At 46.1% G+C, this 17,410-nt stretch overlaps 1 protein-coding gene across 1 annotated transcript in view; it reads left to right on the forward strand.

The window, feature by feature from the left end:
• Positions 1–12,976, forward strand: part of LOC149361112 (protein O-mannosyl-transferase TMTC1-like) — a 142,499-nt gene extending 129,523 nt beyond the window's left edge. The window contains exons 11-18 of the mRNA XM_089572589.1: positions 18–161; positions 4,016–4,227; positions 5,924–6,059; positions 6,728–6,872; positions 10,164–10,301; positions 10,878–11,000; positions 11,729–11,806; positions 12,513–12,976. Of these exons, the coding sequence (XP_089428715.1) occupies positions 18–161; positions 4,016–4,227; positions 5,924–6,059; positions 6,728–6,872; positions 10,164–10,301; positions 10,878–11,000; positions 11,729–11,806; positions 12,513–12,722 (1,186 nt within the window). The 3' untranslated portion in view covers positions 12,723–12,976. The remainder of the gene's footprint in view (positions 1–17; positions 162–4,015; positions 4,228–5,923; positions 6,060–6,727; positions 6,873–10,163; positions 10,302–10,877; positions 11,001–11,728; positions 11,807–12,512) is intronic.
• Positions 12,977–17,410: the final 4,434 nt, after the last annotated feature.

The following is a 17,410-nucleotide window of genomic DNA, read 5'->3' on the forward strand; positions in this document are numbered from 1 at the left end:
ATAATTTTTTTCCGCAGGCTGTATCCTGACCACGCCAGTGCACATAACAATCTGGGCACTGTGCTAACCTCCACGGAGGAGGCCGAGCGTCACTTTCGCTTGGCCCTGAGCATCAACTCGAACCACCCTGGGGCTCACTTCAACCTCGCCAATATTTACAGGCAAGCAAGAACCTCTTTCTTCCTTCAGTCATTTCTGGCGATGCTCGCCATTTCTCAACAGGTTTTTTTTTCCCACATTGACGTTCCACATAGTCCGCAGATGCCAAATGAAATACTATAAATAAAAATTTCAACTTAACACACCAATGTTAGTGTCCTTCCGGATGTGTGCAAATTTTCGTGCAAAGAGTGAATTTTTGCTCGTATATTATCATCGAAGTAGGTGTATTTGTCAAATGCTTCACATATATTTCCCTTTTTTATGCAATAGATTATGGCAACCGATTATGGATAGATTATGCAATAACCGAATAATCGCATTTTAGGACACCCATGAATCGGAAAGACGAATTCATTAGTTATGACCGAATAAAGGTCTACTACCACTACTACTACTAGTTTAAAGAACAAATGTGTGAATAGGATAGCTGCTGGAACACCAGGAACAACGCGATCAAGGGAAAGCACTCCGCTCTAACATACAGGGACTGTGAAATATTATTTAGAAAGTTGCTTATCCGTTCGAGAATAAGGGTTCATTGTTCAGATGTCAATGCAATAGAAAAAGCCGCTTCTGAATAACTTTTTGGTAATCTTTTTCGAAATCAGATAAAATGAGTTGACTGCTATGTTAAGGTGTCGTTCCCAAATCCGTGCTGATTAAGGCGAAAAAATGTGCAGACGAAGCTGAACCTCCTCATAACTAAGGAGAAGGTGCCTCGCGATTTCTTCGTTATGTGCGCTGCTTGGTTACAGCCGTTGGTGATTTTGGCCGCAACTGTTTCATGCGAACCGGCTCACGTGCCGCCGTGTAGACCATGGCAAATCTATCTAGTGTTTAGTACGCCGCTGATGTGTGTTGAGGACGCCTTGAACACGAGCACTGAGCGCACCCAACACGGTAGAATATTTGCAAACGAGCCGAATATGTAAGCCTCGCCAATGCGGCCCGCATTGTCTTCAGCACATAGAAAAACTGTCTTGGAAGGCAAATTTAATGTTGTAATCTAAAGTCAGAAACCTATTCAGAATATTTTACCCACTTTTATAGGCGCTGAAGCCGATATGGGCGGCTGTGAAATAGGTCTCACGGCGGCAACTTCAGCACGAGCGCCCCTTTGCCAGACGGTCGCACCATATGACCACTCCGCGAAAACCGAAAATATGCTGTACAGGGCACCTGATAAGCAGAGCGCACTCGTAGATGGTCGTGTCCAGCGGCGTGCATGTTGGGGAACGAGAAATAAGGAACTCCAATCACCCCGGCGACTCACAGCGCAGCGGGCCACGTTTACTGCTATGCATGACATCGTTTTACAGGACGCGAGCCTGAACCTGGGTGCTCCGGCATAAAAAAAATTGTCGAATCGTCCGGAGAAGCGTACTATGCGGGCCTCGCGGGAGGCGGGAACAGCTTCTCACATGTTTTAAGGGGCGCTTGAAGAAACCTGTTTGAGCGGTAATTACATATGTCCGCGTCTAGCGAGTCTGGAAGTGCTGAGCACCGTTACAAATCGATATATTCAGTGCGAAATAGCCACTGACGTCCGCTTGAGGTTCATTATATCCCTTTGCAGGAACACTTCGGTTCGTAAAAGCGATATATTGATTCATGAGCTTGTATGGAACATTCTAAAGAAAATAATTCCTAGTTTGTGGCGCTTAACTTCATGCAGCGGCACATGGACTATGAAAGAAGCCGTAGTGCAAGGCATCGAATTAGACCACGCGGCGTTTCTTAACGCGCGGATCCCAATCCGGCAGCGCGAATGCTCAATTTTAGGCTACGTTCGCGCCAGCATTCTGCGCGTTGTTCTTGTTCAAAAAGCGCAATGGGGGCATCATTCGAAAGCTTAATGTACACTCTGTCAATCGATGCGCACTGCTATAGTGTAGCTGCATTATCAAGCGCGCAAGAGGCGGTATTGCAGATGACGAGTTCAGTAGCCTCGTTAATATAACCTACTTGAAGAACTCTCCTGAAGAAACTACTTCACTTAGGACAATTTCGTTTGGTCTAGGTATAGAATACATGTCTATCTACTAAAGAAAAGATTCAGATTGTGCGTTGTTTGAACTGCATTTTAGGCTGCCTTTGAAGTATAGCAAAATTTAGCTTTCTTTGGGCACGAATATCTGCTGTGTATCGGGGTGCACAGGAGCACTATTTTTACCACTTGGTGCGGACAATATACTGGTACAGAGTGCGAAGGTTAATAAATTTAACTTGAGTTGTTTGTTCTTATTTCCTTTCCAAATTGAAGAATTCTGACCGTGAGGCTGTATTACGGAAACCTTCAAATATATAATGGCAATTAAAAACGAATTAATGAGGTTAAGTTGATCCTTTTTTCACCTCGATGGAATTTCGACGGGCTATGGAGCGTTCTCTTTTCCGCAATATTTCTAGTCGCAGCTAGGTTTGACAAGTCTTGTGCACACGCAGTGACGCAGTTTTATGCTGACGCAGCACGTAGCTCCCGCCGCACTAAATGGACAGAGGTGACTCTCGCAAGCACAGCGCAAATTGCGCGGATCAGGAAAGCAAGCTGCCGGGCTAGTTGGTGAAGCATGTTAAATTGAATTCAGCGCAAAAATACAGACAAGGGACAAAGAGAGACACACTGAGACGTTCACGAGCGCTAACTACCAACTGTTTATTCATGCTGAAGTACAGGGGATATATAGGAAGGAAATGAAGAGCATGCGCGTAGCGAGGTACAGATAATGCACATCCGTCAAGCAGACGAGTTAATAAAAAACGAATCTAAAAAAGCACATTCAGATGAGTATATGTGTACCGACGTGTCACTGACACAACGTTCGGACAGCTTTCTGATATAATAAGCTTCTAAAACAAGCCTTGCCTTATCATTACCGCTCTTGCCAAGAATCGTGGTCTTCTCTAAAATGGCGCGGAGTGGACGGTAAACCTCATATTCAATTTTTGCACAGTTTGTAAAGTGCACATTGCCCTTACGGCGGCGAATAACTGTTTTGTAGAATATCACATAGCGAAGAAGTAGCGGCTACGCTTGGAGCCAGTTGGCTCCCTTGAAGTACAGAGGGACACATGTGTCCCAACCCATATCTTTTCCCGTTTGATACCAACTGTCTTTCTCACTGTCTTGTTGCCGTCTTGAGGGCCATAAAAGAGGAACGATATCGTCCCACTGAGTTTCTCGTAACTCGTTTTCTTTTTTACCGTAGGGGTGAACGCCGTGCTCTGATGTTTTAAGCTCATTTTTATGATTACTAGACCCGCAGGCCTATTTCAAGCAAAAAAAAAAAACTTTGTCTCTGCCCTTTTAAAATTTTTTGCTCCCTGCACAAACATTTTCGAGACTAATTCGCCTCGCATACTCGCCAACCAGTCATGCTAATTAAACTAGCTACTAAACAACCTCGAGTCTTAAAAGCACTGCGAATTGATCCGGAGAGTGGCACTTCGCGTGAACGGCCCCTCAGGCAGCATATGAGCCATGTGATTGGGTACTGTACGCTCTCAGCCTCGCCGGGGATGCCAGGAACACAAATGGCTCTCTCCTTAAAGCCTGTCTTTGCGAGCCTCGATAGAGTAGCTCGCACAAAGGAAATATTTTGCTGACGAAACATGAAGCCCTTAAATTCACCGTCGAGAACTTGTGTGCCTCTTCTTTGTCTGTGTGGAACATGTGTATATTGGAACAGCCATTTTCATTCCTTACAATGTCCTCGACAACACATGTTGTCAGAGCCACTATTGCGCTCTGGCTGGATGCGGCTTTGCGTGTCGAGATCGGCTATAGGCGGCAAGGAAGAGGAGTCCTCAGGTGCAGGTCTTTTTCGTTTAGTTCTCTTGTGCTCTTTCGCAGCAAGCAGGGCCAGAAGGAGCTTGCCCGGACCCTGCTGGAGCGCGCAGTGGAGCTGGAGCCCGAGTTCAGCGAGGCGTACTCGTCGTTGGCGGCGCTGGCCGCAGAGCTGGGGCACGTGGGTGAAGCCGAGAGGCTGCACAGGCTAGCGCTGCGCACCGATGACGCGAACGCCGACGCACGCAACAATTACGGAACCTTCCTGCAGACGCAGGGTGAGCTGGACCTTCCGTGTTAATCCGTTGGGCAGTACGTCTTGTATTTGGTGTCGACAGTGGGCCTTGTAGTACTCTTCGTACATGCTTTTCTTGAAGGGATCAGTCATGAAAATGAATAAAGCATGCGAAAGCTTTTTTTTTTAATTTGTGATGTTGATCAATCAGTCAGTCGGAAATTAGTAGTCTGATCATTTTTTCAATTCAAAGATGGTTGACCCCGCCGCGGTGGCTCAGTGGATACGTTGCTCGTCTTCTGGCCCGAAAGACGTGGCTTCAATCCCGACTGCGGCGGCTGAATTTCGAAGAAGGTGAAATTCTAGAGGCCCGTCTACTATGCCCTATGCACAGGTGGTCGAAATATCGGGAGCACTTCACTACGGCGTCCCTCACAGCCATAGTCGCTTTGGGATGTTAAACCCCAATCAACCAAACCAAACCGAAAGATGGTTGACTCGAAATTAGAAGAAATGGCAACCACGTGATGCCATTGGGATCTAAACTCACGACCTCCTCATCTCAAGTACGGTACTGTAGTAGCTCGGCTACATGTAGCTGCAGAATGCGCTTACGCTGCGTGTAGCCTGACGTTCAGAGTGTTTGCGAGCGCCACCCTAGACTACAGCGGCGGACGTGCCACGCGCTTTAATACTGAAAGTGAAGAAGCTTCATTCCCCTCCCTACCTTCGTCTGCTTGATGCCTTACGTGGGTGTCGCCAGGGCTCGACAACCGATATTATGAATGTTTGTACAGACAAAAGAATTTTTTGTTGAATTACCCGAGTGCCTCTTTTTTATGTCTTTAGTAGAGGATCTCTCTTCTGTCTGTGTACTCCAAGCTTCAGCGGTGGGCGCTGTAGTTTCTGTAGCCGCATGCCTGTCTTACTCTAATCAGTCGTTGTATGATGACTCTGTAATTTTTCCTGCTACGTTGTTCTGGCTGTGACAATGTACTGGCGTAAAAAGGTGGTGTTTTCCGAATAAGCCCGGTTGGTAGTAGACGCTCTTTCTATTTAGCTTGTATTTCCTGTGCCTGTGTCCTTTGCGCCGTCAATAACATGGAGCAACTAGTCCTACAGCAAGTGCTAGTACTCTATAAAAAGTAAGCATGAAAAACTGGCATTAATGAGTGGAACAAACTAGCGTGAAAGTACGCTTTAAACAGTTTAAAATTAATCCCATAGCTATCCCTGTAATACAGAAAGTCGCCCCGTGATCAGCAAGGCATAGCTGAAAGCAAAACATTCTGCTGATCATAGTGACACGTAACAAACATTCGTGACTCAGATTTCTGTCTACAGAAAGCTATTCCTTGAAATTTTGTGTTTATATGATCTGGACCAGCTCATTTTAGCAGAACATCTTGTTCGCGCTGCACAAATTAGTCAAAACGCATCTTCTGTTTAATTTTCATTCATTTTTAAAGCAACTGCAATCACAATGAGGAACATTATTTGGATGGTAAGTTTTGAATTACTCAGTTTCGCGAACTTCAAAAGTTCATGGAGGTTGCGTTTTGCCCCATTAGCGGTGATTTCTTCCGTAGACTTCGAACAAGACGGGTGAGGACTCCATTCGACTGCAGCCCTAGTGTTCCAATACAATTGTACTAAAGCTGCGCATCCTATTCATAATTTTCCATCTAATTCCCGGCTGCAATTTGCTGCCATGCACGCCGCTTCCATTTACTGAGCAGGCCGAATGGAGGAGGCCATGGTACAGTACAAACGGGCCCTCGAGCTTCAGCCAAATCACACCGTGGCGCTTCTGAACGCTGCAAGAAGCCTACGCAGCCTGAACTTGGACAGGCAGGCTGAGAGCCTGTATAAAAGGTAACTGCGAATAACCCTTAGCTTCTATAAAACAAAAGTTAGCTTTCGTTTTCTATTAGACATCGGTTGCACATATATGTATATGATTTTTACTCCAGGCAACTTGGTCGATAATTACTCAGCTACTAGTCGCCTGATATCTACACCTTTTCATGTCTCTCTGAAGAGCTATGATTCTTTTGTTAATTATTGTTATAGCTATTTCTTAATGTAATTCCATGAAGCTATGCGCAATATTAGGTTTATTATTGTTTCGGATTGAGTATATGTAAAAAGTGGTATTTCCTTCACATCACAACCGCACATGACAGATGTGCATTTTGTGTAAAAGCCAATATTACTGCCCAAACTCACTTATTTAAAGAAGACGTTTAAAACAGGCCTGGAGAATGTTATGTGCATAACATCACTGCGGATAGCGCCATGCCAGCCGCCGCTGGTGCACACGCTTTCAATAGAAAGACAGGGAAACCCACATTTTAACTTATGTTTACGTTGCGAGTGTTACCTACAGCGTGTATGCTGAGGTACCGTGAATCCTTAGTGTTGATATAGAACAGCAATGAATGCATCACTCCCGCAGCGCACACCGTGCTCTTTCATTTTGTGGTGCATCAGGCACGCTCAAAGAGATCCGACATCAAAACATTCCTCCGTCCTTTATCCAGGGCCCTGTCCGTGGAACCAGACCCGCAGGTAATGGACAACCTCGCCGTGTTCTTCATCAACGCCGGTCGGCTGGACGAGGCACGAGCGCTTTACGAGGAAGCAGAACAACTGTTCCCTGACGACCTAGACTGCAAAGTACATCAGGTGAGTAAATTACTACGTGCAGTAAATAAGGATTAAATAATAAAACTGCTAAAGTAGCCCTATAACGGCTCCCACGACCGCTTGTACACGGAATATGGCGTAACCCCACTGAGATAAGTAAGTTGTCGTAGTCTTTTGTTCATTAGTAGTAGTCACGTTGCTAACTTCATATTTTGGCTTGCTCTGAAAATTTTCTCTTGCCTACGCTGCCTACTGTCCGCTAATGTCTGCCCTTAAAGGCACTTTAAGTAAAACAGTCATTAAGGACACAGTGTTCAGTATTCGCCAATAACCAGTACACCAGTACCGGCGTATGTGGCGGGTGTACCCTGGTATCAGGTTGTTTTGTGCGCATAGCTTCATGTTTTAGGTCTCTAATTACAATACAGGCTTACAAATTTAAAAACTTGATTTCGGATACGATGTGGAAGGCCTCCAGCTCCACAATATTGTTCTCTAAACTAAAAAAGGCAATTAGTTAATAACAATCATATAATCACTTTGCCTACTACAATGGAAGTAATGTCCACCATACTGTGAAATTCATATCCACAGACCGCAGTGCCGTATCTTTCGCTGCTTTTTAAAATACACTATAAAAACACTAAAAAAAGACAAAAAACCCGTTATATGAAGGCAAGAACAGATGATTAGGAGAAAGAAAACACAAGAGGAAGATCTAAATGAAAGAGCTCGCGGGCATTATAATCCATACCACTCCTGTGTTACCACAATGCATGTACGTTACATTTTCGCATTTTTTTTTCGCTTGTGGGGGAGCTCCCTTATGAGGCTACGTATTTTTCGAGACTACCGTGTTCTTACACTACTTCCTCTCCGAAATTTTCTTTCTCATCCCAAACGCACCCAGATCACGTTTTTAATTTCTTCGACACAGGCAAAAATTTAACCGTATTATGCATTTCCCGCCGTCCAGCTTTTTTCACAGACAGAGCTTTGAAACATGGTTTTTACTTCATAATCGGTTTCAAAAGCCTGATTCCTGATGCGTGATTATTCATGCATTAGGGTCTCAAGTAATAAGGCTTATTATTAATCCGTTAATTTGCATAGAACTGCTTTAAATTAATGAGCCGGAGGTCGTCTCAAAAATCGTCCTGAGACGCTGCTGGGGAAAACTTTGCCAATATTTTAAACAGTATAGTGTCGCCGGTCGCTGGCAGGCGACCCATAGAAAATCTGAGGAAGTAAAATGCTCTGTCTTTGCCGGTTTTAGTACTTGCGCTTCTGTATAGTGAAGAAGTAAAAGTCCGATTCAGAATCAGGGCGAGCACATTTTACACTGGCGGTCAAGAAACGCAAACGCACTCAATTGCATTCGAAAAGACGTTAAGGACTCTTAAAAACCAAAAGCACTCGTAAAAGATGGCTGACGGTTTAGCTTTGTGATAGGGTGTACGCGAAAGCTTCTCACACGCTGCCCAACGGGTTGTCCGCGAATTTCTTGTGAAACTGCCTCCTTGCGGTCCCAAATTCACTGTGGCGAATCACGTGGCTAGTTCGTCTCTATGACTCGGTTTAGATCGGTTCTTGTTTAGCAGACTTCGAGACGGCGAATTCGTTCGCGGCTCGTTGTCGTCGCTTCGCTTCTTGTCGTCGTCGTTTAGCGAACAGTTGTTCGGCCGTCAAAGCCGCGTGCTTGGCCTTCCTCGCTTCCTTCTCGCGTTGTCCGCCGGCCTTGTACCATGCTAAGACTTCGGGATCCGTCGAAGTAGCTTCTCGTAGCCCTTGCTGATGCCGTACTGAGTACGTACGCTTGCAGTCCGCCTCTTCATCAATTACGCATGTGATCACGCTGGCAACCGAGCGCAAGAGCACGGCGCATGCGCAGTGAGGCGCATAGCTCAGTGATGACGTCACAAGCGGCGACGCGGAGGAGACCGGCGCAGCGGCGAACACTTCTGACTCGGCGCAGCTGGTTTCAATGGAAACGGCGCATGCTCAGACGTGGCCTTGCGCCCGACCCGGCGAAATGCGCGCAGCTAGCGTAGTGAGCGGCCGTGGTAGTGAAGATTTAGCTTCTAAAGTGCACCAAACACACATGCGAGCACATACTGGCTCGAAGAGAGGACTCTGCTCTTGCGTCTGCTTTGGAAATGTCATTTTTTTTATTTACAGGAATTTTTAATTTTATTGCGTAAGCAATATTACTACAGGTTTCAGGCTTCAGCCCTTCGCGTCGGGGCGGCCGGGAGGCACGTTTGACGTTGAAGGGCGGCGCCAGGCGCGGCGCACTACAGCTGTAGCCGCGCCGCTGCCGAGTGGAGGCGCTGCCCTCGCCGTGCTCTCGCCAGCTGCGGAGTGTGGAGAGGAGGCTGGAGAACAGGGAGGGGTATAAAATGCGTTCGCTCGCTTGCCGGCTTCGTCGTTATACCGTCTGATAAACAGAAAGGGAAAATACGTCGGCTTAACGAAGCCAGGAAACGACAACGGGCTTCAGAAACAGATGAAGAACGCGAACAGCGCCTTGCTAAGCGGCGCGCTCAAGACGCTGCTAGACGGGCGCACCGCGCTTCTATCGAAACCGAATCGTCTACAACCGGTGATGATCCCGAATGGAATGCTATGGATGCTTACGCAACCTACCAGGTTTAACCAAGGCTAAACCCCAGCAAATTTTTTCACCAAATAATGCGGACACTAAGTCCAAGTAGAGTTGGCGTGAAGGTTAGCGAAATTACAAAGACGCAACATTGCAAAAAAGGAACAAATAGTACTTGTCGGCAAGACCTCACGGGGGAGCCGTGCAGTTATCTAATTCCAATCAATTTTTGTGCGTGGAAAAAAGAAAATTTTAATTGTCTATTTTAGCGAACATAGGTGTTAGAAAAATATGGTTGTAACGTCTGGTTTGTCTAACATCTACCGTTTTTAAGTGTATTGAGGGATCCAGACCAAGCTCGTAGTCTATTTCTCGGCACACAGCCGAAAGCTCGAATCGCAGCAGTACTTATTTTGATCATGTTTTGTTAATCGGCCAGTCATGTCCTAAGTGCTTGATAAAAAAAAACACATTTTACATCCGGTGCCTTAGACCCGTGTTGAGTAATTCGGAAAGCGGAGGCAGCCAGGGGCTTACGATGGCAACAGCAGCTCCGCTATATTCATTAGCAAAATTTAAACTCTATATGGTAGTAAATGTCAAATCAGGTTAACCTGCCGTTTTATCATTTCACACCTTTCATGCTGCTTGCACTCTGTACTGATCTGAACATTGCTTCTGCATTTTTTGTATCGCACTTCCAACCCTTCATCTTCACTCCCGCGCAGGCGCAGCTGCTAATGAGGCTTCGGAGTTTCCGTGCTGCTGAAGACTTGCTCCTCGAAGCCGTCAGCACAAACACCAGTCATCGAGAGGCGCTCCACACGGCGGCATTGTTGTACAACCTCACGAACCGCACAGCAGAGGTAGTATGAGTATGAATTCGTTCCGAAGTTTAGAGTGAAAACCTGTAAAACTGGTCAAATCATAGCCCATCTTAAAGTCTGCGAGTTGATTTGACATAAATGAGAACCACTTGGACAACTGAGAACCATAAAAATAACCGTAAAGAACTTTTACAACACTCATGATACCCCCTTTATTTTTGTCGTTTTTGTTTTTCCCCCTATGAACAATGAAACCATCACAGCAGCGTTGCATTAGTCTTAGGGTCCTAATTGCAATGTTATCAGTTCATGAACAGAAGACGCTGTAACGTGTAGGTCACGGCACAACTTCACGCGATGGTCACCCTGAACTCCCAACTTCGGTGAATGTATTCTGTATTTCCGTATTACGCAAAAGCAATTGCTCTTGTGCTCGTTCAGCGGTGAAATAGCAACCGATGAAAAGTACCGAAATCCGAACCCTATAGAGCAATGGGTGAAGTCAACTTCATTGTGCCATTAAAGAACTTCTACAAAAAGATGGGTCTGTGGGTGACCCTGGGTACATGCTAATGACATGTAACTGAAACCACTGCTCGGCGGCTTTTACCGCAGGCCTTGGACTACATCCTTAAAGCTCTGGCACTGTGCGCTGTGGACGACCGCTCGTGCGCCAGGATACACGCGGACCACGGCGACATTCTTAAGGACATGGATGACCTCAACTCCTCTGCGCAGGTAGAGTACGCTCTTAGAGCAGCATCACGATTTATCCCTTCAGCTGCATAAAATACAGACGTGCTAGATGCAATATGCCTGTACTGTCTGTTCTCATTCCGTAATATATAACAACAGCGGAGGCTCTACCATGCCCATTATTTCGAGACCGTGTCCTGATCACATTCACACAAAACACAAATTCGACGGTCAACCTCTGCACACTTAGACGAATATCGAACGAGTGGCGTCTCTTATATAACATTAAAGCAGAAAATGCACTGTTAAAATTGATGTTTCTTATCAGCCGTGAACTGAGGCTTGTATACGCAAACCATATTTTGAAGCGAGTGCATTACTTTCTCTACTCATTCCCGACCAGTCCGGAAAGAATGGAGCTGAGCTAGCCATTACTTAAACTGACCACTTCACTTGAAATGTTTTTCGTGTAACGAGGAAGTCACAAATTGGTCAATGTTTGTCGTTTCTCTGTACTTCATGTCTAAGATGGCAAAGGCAATGATACTAATTCCCTGAGCTTTAACTCAGAATATGGAACGAAAAGATTGCTTAAGGCTGCTGTGTTCTGGCCTGGACTGAGTGTTATTTTTTATTTTTAAAATCAAGAACACTCTTTGTGTCCCTAGTTCCACAGCGTTTATTAGTTGCTGCCAATCAGAAGTGAAGCACGCATTGTATAATGCATAGGGAAACGCTGGCAGTGCATGTAACTTCTTTTTTACTTTCAGAGCTACCTCATGGCGATAAGGCTGAACCCGGATCTCGCTCATGCCCATCTGAACCTCGCTGTCATCAGGCACTTGGAGGTTAGTACAAGAAGCACGGAATTCGTATAAAAGTATGGGTCTGATGCTTTATATTTTGTACGAGTCCTGTTTATACTCGCTATTATTGATCGACCTAGTTTACTGCACTCTTGTTTCAGACAATTGGAGATACCGTTATGGTGCGCACTCCCACCAACTTGGCTAATTCTGAAAGCAGCAGTGTGCAATTTGTCGGTTCTTCCCTAAAATCTATTTCTCTGCTGAGTAGCAGCAGAAGGAAATGAAAAAGGCCTGTCACGCAGTGAGAGAAATGTTGAAAACTGCGCCTATACATTTCCGAATTGTATGCGCATGGCGTTAAGGCAAGTGTTGCGACTTTATTACAGCGGCCATGAGAGCAGTAGAAGAATTGTACTGATGAAAGTTTTCCATGTTTTGGACACAGCGCCGAACACTCTAAACAAGAACCAATGTTTCTACAGAACCGTTAGTGTCCGAGACAGCGCGTCCGTTTACGACAGTTGCTTCTGTAAGGAATAAATCCTTCATTACATTCAGTAATGAATGGAACACGAAAGTTGGACCACGTGCATTTCTGTACAGCCAGGGCCACATAGCAGATCATAATTGCTGTATTGTCTTTAGAATGGTAGTGACAGTATTTAGCAAGGCTTCCAAGTGACATTGTGAAGACACCTGATATAGAGTGCAACGATGATTGCTCCATTTGTGTTGTATAATGCAGGGCGATTATTCTGGTGCGTTCCGGCACTACCAGGCCGCCCTTTCACTCGACCCGAAGAACCAGCTCATCCTGGAGAACATGGCCAAGTTGAGGCGGCGACTTACTCGTCCGCAGCTTTCTCACCACGGTGTTATCGCTGCTTCGTCTTCGAATGGAAGTGCGTTGCCATCATCTGCGATCGGCTTAGAAGCGTCTTTCCACGTGTGTTAACAGGACTGGTCAGTTTGTTCGAAGCTCTTATGCAAACTGTATCAAACAGCACGCCATTCTGAGCCTGGAACAATCACGGCGGAAGTGATGAAAAAAGAGTTGTGTGGGAGAGTGACAATGAGGAGTGAAATACGAGCTTCGCGTCATGCTGTTATCTGTCATGGCATGCGGTGGACTTTGCCAGCATCTTTTAGAACGCAGCGAGTATCTTTTTTCGTGGTCTTTCCTTTCAGCGATGCTGCGGACACCCCTCGTGTGTGGTAAGGTAAACTTAGAAGCAAGTGTCTTTGCCCGGGGTATGGTGTGCCCTAGAGCCCAATTTTCGTGATTTTCGTAATATGCGGAACTTGTTCTTCACTAGCTTATCTCCATTCGAGTACAGTGGAAATGCCTTTGTATCGAGATCAGTCGAACCAACCTGTGTTGCCAAGGGAAAGACAGCGGCAGGTGGTCTTTCCTCCTTTAGTGCTCTTAATGTCGCCTCTGACTCAAGTTGGGCGCGGGTAAAATTATTTTGCAGTGAAAGAACCTCTTTAAGAAGTTTACTTTGCCTGCAGTTCTTGATTCACAAAAACATTAGCTTCGTATTGGCTACCGGTCGCTAACTTTGATCAGGAACAATGGCAAGCCGAAAATCAAAAGGAATGGCCTTGTTGCAGCGCATTGCATCTAACACCTTGGGAGCTTCGACGACATGCTGACAAAGAACACAGTTATTAGTTATACACCCCGCGGTGATATCAAGCTATGCAAATCCGTGCCTGTCTTCTCGAACCCCGCTACCCCGAGTCTTGCACGCCTACAACTACACACCCAGCATCCGGAAAGATGCTTTCTACGCCGTAGGACATGTTTACTGCCTTCCCCATTGTCTCCCTTGTGCATCAGGAAAGAAGGTCGGGAGTGCTGGTTACAAGATAAACTGTCAGCCAAAAGATGCTCTCATGTAAATAAGCTCCCTTAGGTGTACAGTGAAGCCCTATCGACAACAGACGCACAAGATCCCCGTTTCCCCACCCCTGTATGTTTCCTCGCTAAAATGAAACGGAGCCGGCAGTTTGGTCGACAGTTTCGACGCCGCCTCTCCCTACGCGCGAGTGCTTTCTGGACTGTTCCTCGCTACCCGCTGCTGCCGTGCCTCTGAGACTGCTGTGCACTATGAAGGAGGCGATATTGTGGAGCATCGTGGAGCACTTTGCAAGGCGTTTTCGGCGAGACGGACAACCATTGAAGAACGTGTCCTGGAGTGGCGTGATTTCTTGCACGCAAGATTATCGTGTCTTTGTTGCAGTGCAGCTAAATATTTCGTGTCAGCAATAACACTTTTCTAGCACAGTCAGCTCAATTACACCGGGCAAGTACTTGCCTGTATCCTGTCGATATCTTCGTCCTGAGAGTGTGCTTGTTGTGTCAAGACGTTCTGTATGTCCATTCAGCTGCTGCTGTGGGTAGTTAGCTTTGTTCGTAACACTGTTGTAGATGTCGTCGCGTCCTTCTGATGACGTATTACGAGTTGAGTAATCCGAGAACAACGTGTCATGTGTCTTTCTACTCTCGTACGGAAAAAAAGCTAGCAGTAAAGTTTCATTTAGTGAATTTTTCCTTTTGGGGGGGAATTTCAGGGGCAAAATCTGGTGGAAAGAAATTATTGAGGAGTCTGAAGAGATTTCAGCAACGGCAATGGTCTCGCTTGCTAGAAATTTACGGCAGTTTTCCAGCTTCTGGGGGGAAAAAGGGTTTAAAATAGGTATATTTGTTTGTCTAATTGAGGGAATTTTCGCTTACGGCGTGGAATGTCACTCAACGCTGGCGAGTTTGGGGGCTGAGTGAATTTAGTATAAAACATCCATGCGAAGCAGAGTGCTGCAGCCATGCACTCGTGCCCGTTGTCATAACAAATAATAAGGCGGTCGCGAACCGCTGCATATTCGCTCAGGAATTCTGAGGCTAAGCTTTTATTAGACTACCTAGGACCGTACGCCCCAACTTGCTTCTGTATGAAGGATACATTTTAATGACTGAAGTCTAGGTTCTCTCGATATGCGTTTAACGTGCACGATTGTCCTAGAAACTTTATTCGGCGACGGTGCGTGTCAGCCTATAGTAACTTCCCGCTTAGTGACCGTTCTGGGGATCTGAGCTAGCGACTGGTAATTCTGTGCTGCTTCAGTGACGAATAAGGCGGAATAACCCAGCCCGACGTCTCTGAGACTTCTTTTTTTAATTCGAAGCGCTCTCAACGCGATGGACACGGGAGGACGTAGATCCGATATCTTTATGGGACGTTTTGTAGTGCTTCTGGCCTATTGGGGTCGGAATTAGAGCGCGGATATATGCTCCGCATAGGTAAGGAGAGGGGGAGGTCCCATGTTCTGAACGAGAAGAATTTCTGCCGATTCCTTTGCTCTCGCGTCGTTTTTCTTTCGGAGGTCCGCGTACTAGGCACGCCATCGAGCACATTTCATGCTATCAACGCGCTTTGACTTCAGCTGATCTTCCGCTGCTGGCGTTTAACCCTTACTAAATCGGTGACTCTAGCTAAATCAATTGCTTTAGTATTTTGCACACAAGCAACACAGCGTACAGAAAGCAGCGGAGTTAAGAAATTGCCGAAAAGTAGTTAATTCGCTAGGAAGAGCCCGAGCGCGCTTTCATTTCGTGACGACTTGGCCTAATGCAGCAATGTCGCGAATTTGAAACATTAGCAGGCGATAAAGTCCGACCAGGTGTTTACGGATCGCCAAAGAAATTTATAACACAACACTTAAACAGTACGAAGTATCAACTCTGCAGCTTTTACGCGCCGCCCGTCGTAGCGAAGGAGGAAGCGATGCTGAGAAGTGAGCTCGCGGAATGACGAGAATTTTAGAGATAGCAGAACCGCTTCCTTTGTTTCAAGGCAACGTCGAATGTTGTTGCTACGAGCTCGCTTCATATAGTGGGTGCGTGCGTTACCTACGGGGGTACCCGACAGCGGGCTTGTACTAGACTTTAAGTCACCAATGGCGTACTGAAAGTCATATTCAGGACGATAGTGTGCGTGAACAATTGAAAAATGTTGGCATTTGTGACTAGATTCTGGTTTTCAGGAGTAGAAGTCCGTGGTGCGTAACTATGTTAGTGGGCACTCAGTACTTGAGTATGTTCTCGTTCAGCTGAAGACGTGTTTTGTAGTTCATGTGCGAAAGCGCGCAGCACTAGCCGCACGCCGTCACTGCCCTTAGTTGTGATAAATTACGAAACACGGACACTTTTGCGCCCACTAGAACATGCCTCTTGCTGTCTGAATGCGCTGAAACCGACGTGGTTAGTTTTTGTGCAGCCGTTGTTTTCGTTCTTCTGTCCCGCTGTGCTTTATTCCTGTGGATGGGAGTGGGTGAACACGTTAGATGTGTAAGGTAGACGGCTCAAACAGAGTGTGTTTGTTGTACGCGTGTGCATTGTGCCTATATGTCTGTTGCTTGTCTGCCGTAACGTGGACGTTTATGTCAACTAGAAAAGCTGTGATTCTTCTCACCTCAGAGATGTTGTGTGACCTTTTCAAGAAAGAAAAAGAACCTCGCGAGCAGAGTCCTTGTGTTGTCCTTGGTTTTCTTGCCGCTTTAGCGGACAATCCTAAGAACTCATAGAAGGGAAGACAAGCACGACACAACACGGTCTAACTCTACGGCATTACTCATACGCTCATTTCACAACGCTTCAGGCTTTACCTCACTTTCACTTCGCTGTTTAATCTTTTTCAACTTACGATTATCCTCCCCCATTAGTATTTCGCGCCTTCTATGTTCTCGCTTTGCACGTCTGTAGACCAAAAGTATTCTGTCAAAGAATTCTCTCCGAGCATTGTGGTCTTGATATCTATGCACACAGTGATAAGACGGGCCCTTTAACTAACGAAGTTTGAGAATTCCAAGTCAGCAACCACCTTTTTTGCAATCTGAATCCGTGAAGACAGTTACTGCACTGCAGTAACCACACAAGATAGCCCATAAATGCAACGCGTTGCTGGTATCTGTCCGGGCGCCGCAGGTGCCATTCCTTCCTTTTCAGGCAGTGAGCAGCCGAAGTGCAAGATACTAAAAATGCTTCGTGATTCACTACCTTAATCGGGTAAAGCGTGTAAGAAAAAAATTAGCAGACAGTTTAGCATGGCGAAGTGCCGAATATCGTGCAATAGCACTTGCCAGGATGGTCGCTTAAGGTACTTACGTGATAAAGACATTTGAAGTAAAAGCATTTACCACAAAGGCCTCCTACGTAAAGACCTTTACCCAGAACGTATTTGCCATGAAGGCCTTTCACCTTAAAGTCTTTTACCCTCAAAGCCTTAGAACTAACTGAATCTTACCAAAAGGCATTTGCTACAAAAGCCTTTCACCGAAAGCCTTTACTTTGAAGGTATTTACTTTGAAGACCTTCACCCAGGCGAAAGCTTGCCACACCTGGCAGGTTGCCCACACCCCTGTGGGCAAGTGGTTCGCCTGCAGCAAAGCATTCTTCATGGACGTACAGTCGTGAGCAAAAAATATTAGCACAGATCACTAGCGATCACAATTGGGATATCTCACCACGCGCGCTACGGTACGCAGACTTGCCTAACGGGTCATTTCCATCTTTACAGCCTGGGGGGGGGGGGGGGGGGGGGCGGATGGCAGGAAGTAAGCTTTATCAAGCGTGCCGAGCTTTGA

This window comes from Amblyomma mixtum, chromosome 2 (genome assembly GCF_055824585.1).
Source record: "Amblyomma mixtum isolate Tamu chromosome 2, ASM5582458v1, whole genome shotgun sequence".
NCBI classification, from domain to species: domain Eukaryota; kingdom Metazoa; phylum Arthropoda; class Arachnida; order Ixodida; family Ixodidae; genus Amblyomma; species Amblyomma mixtum.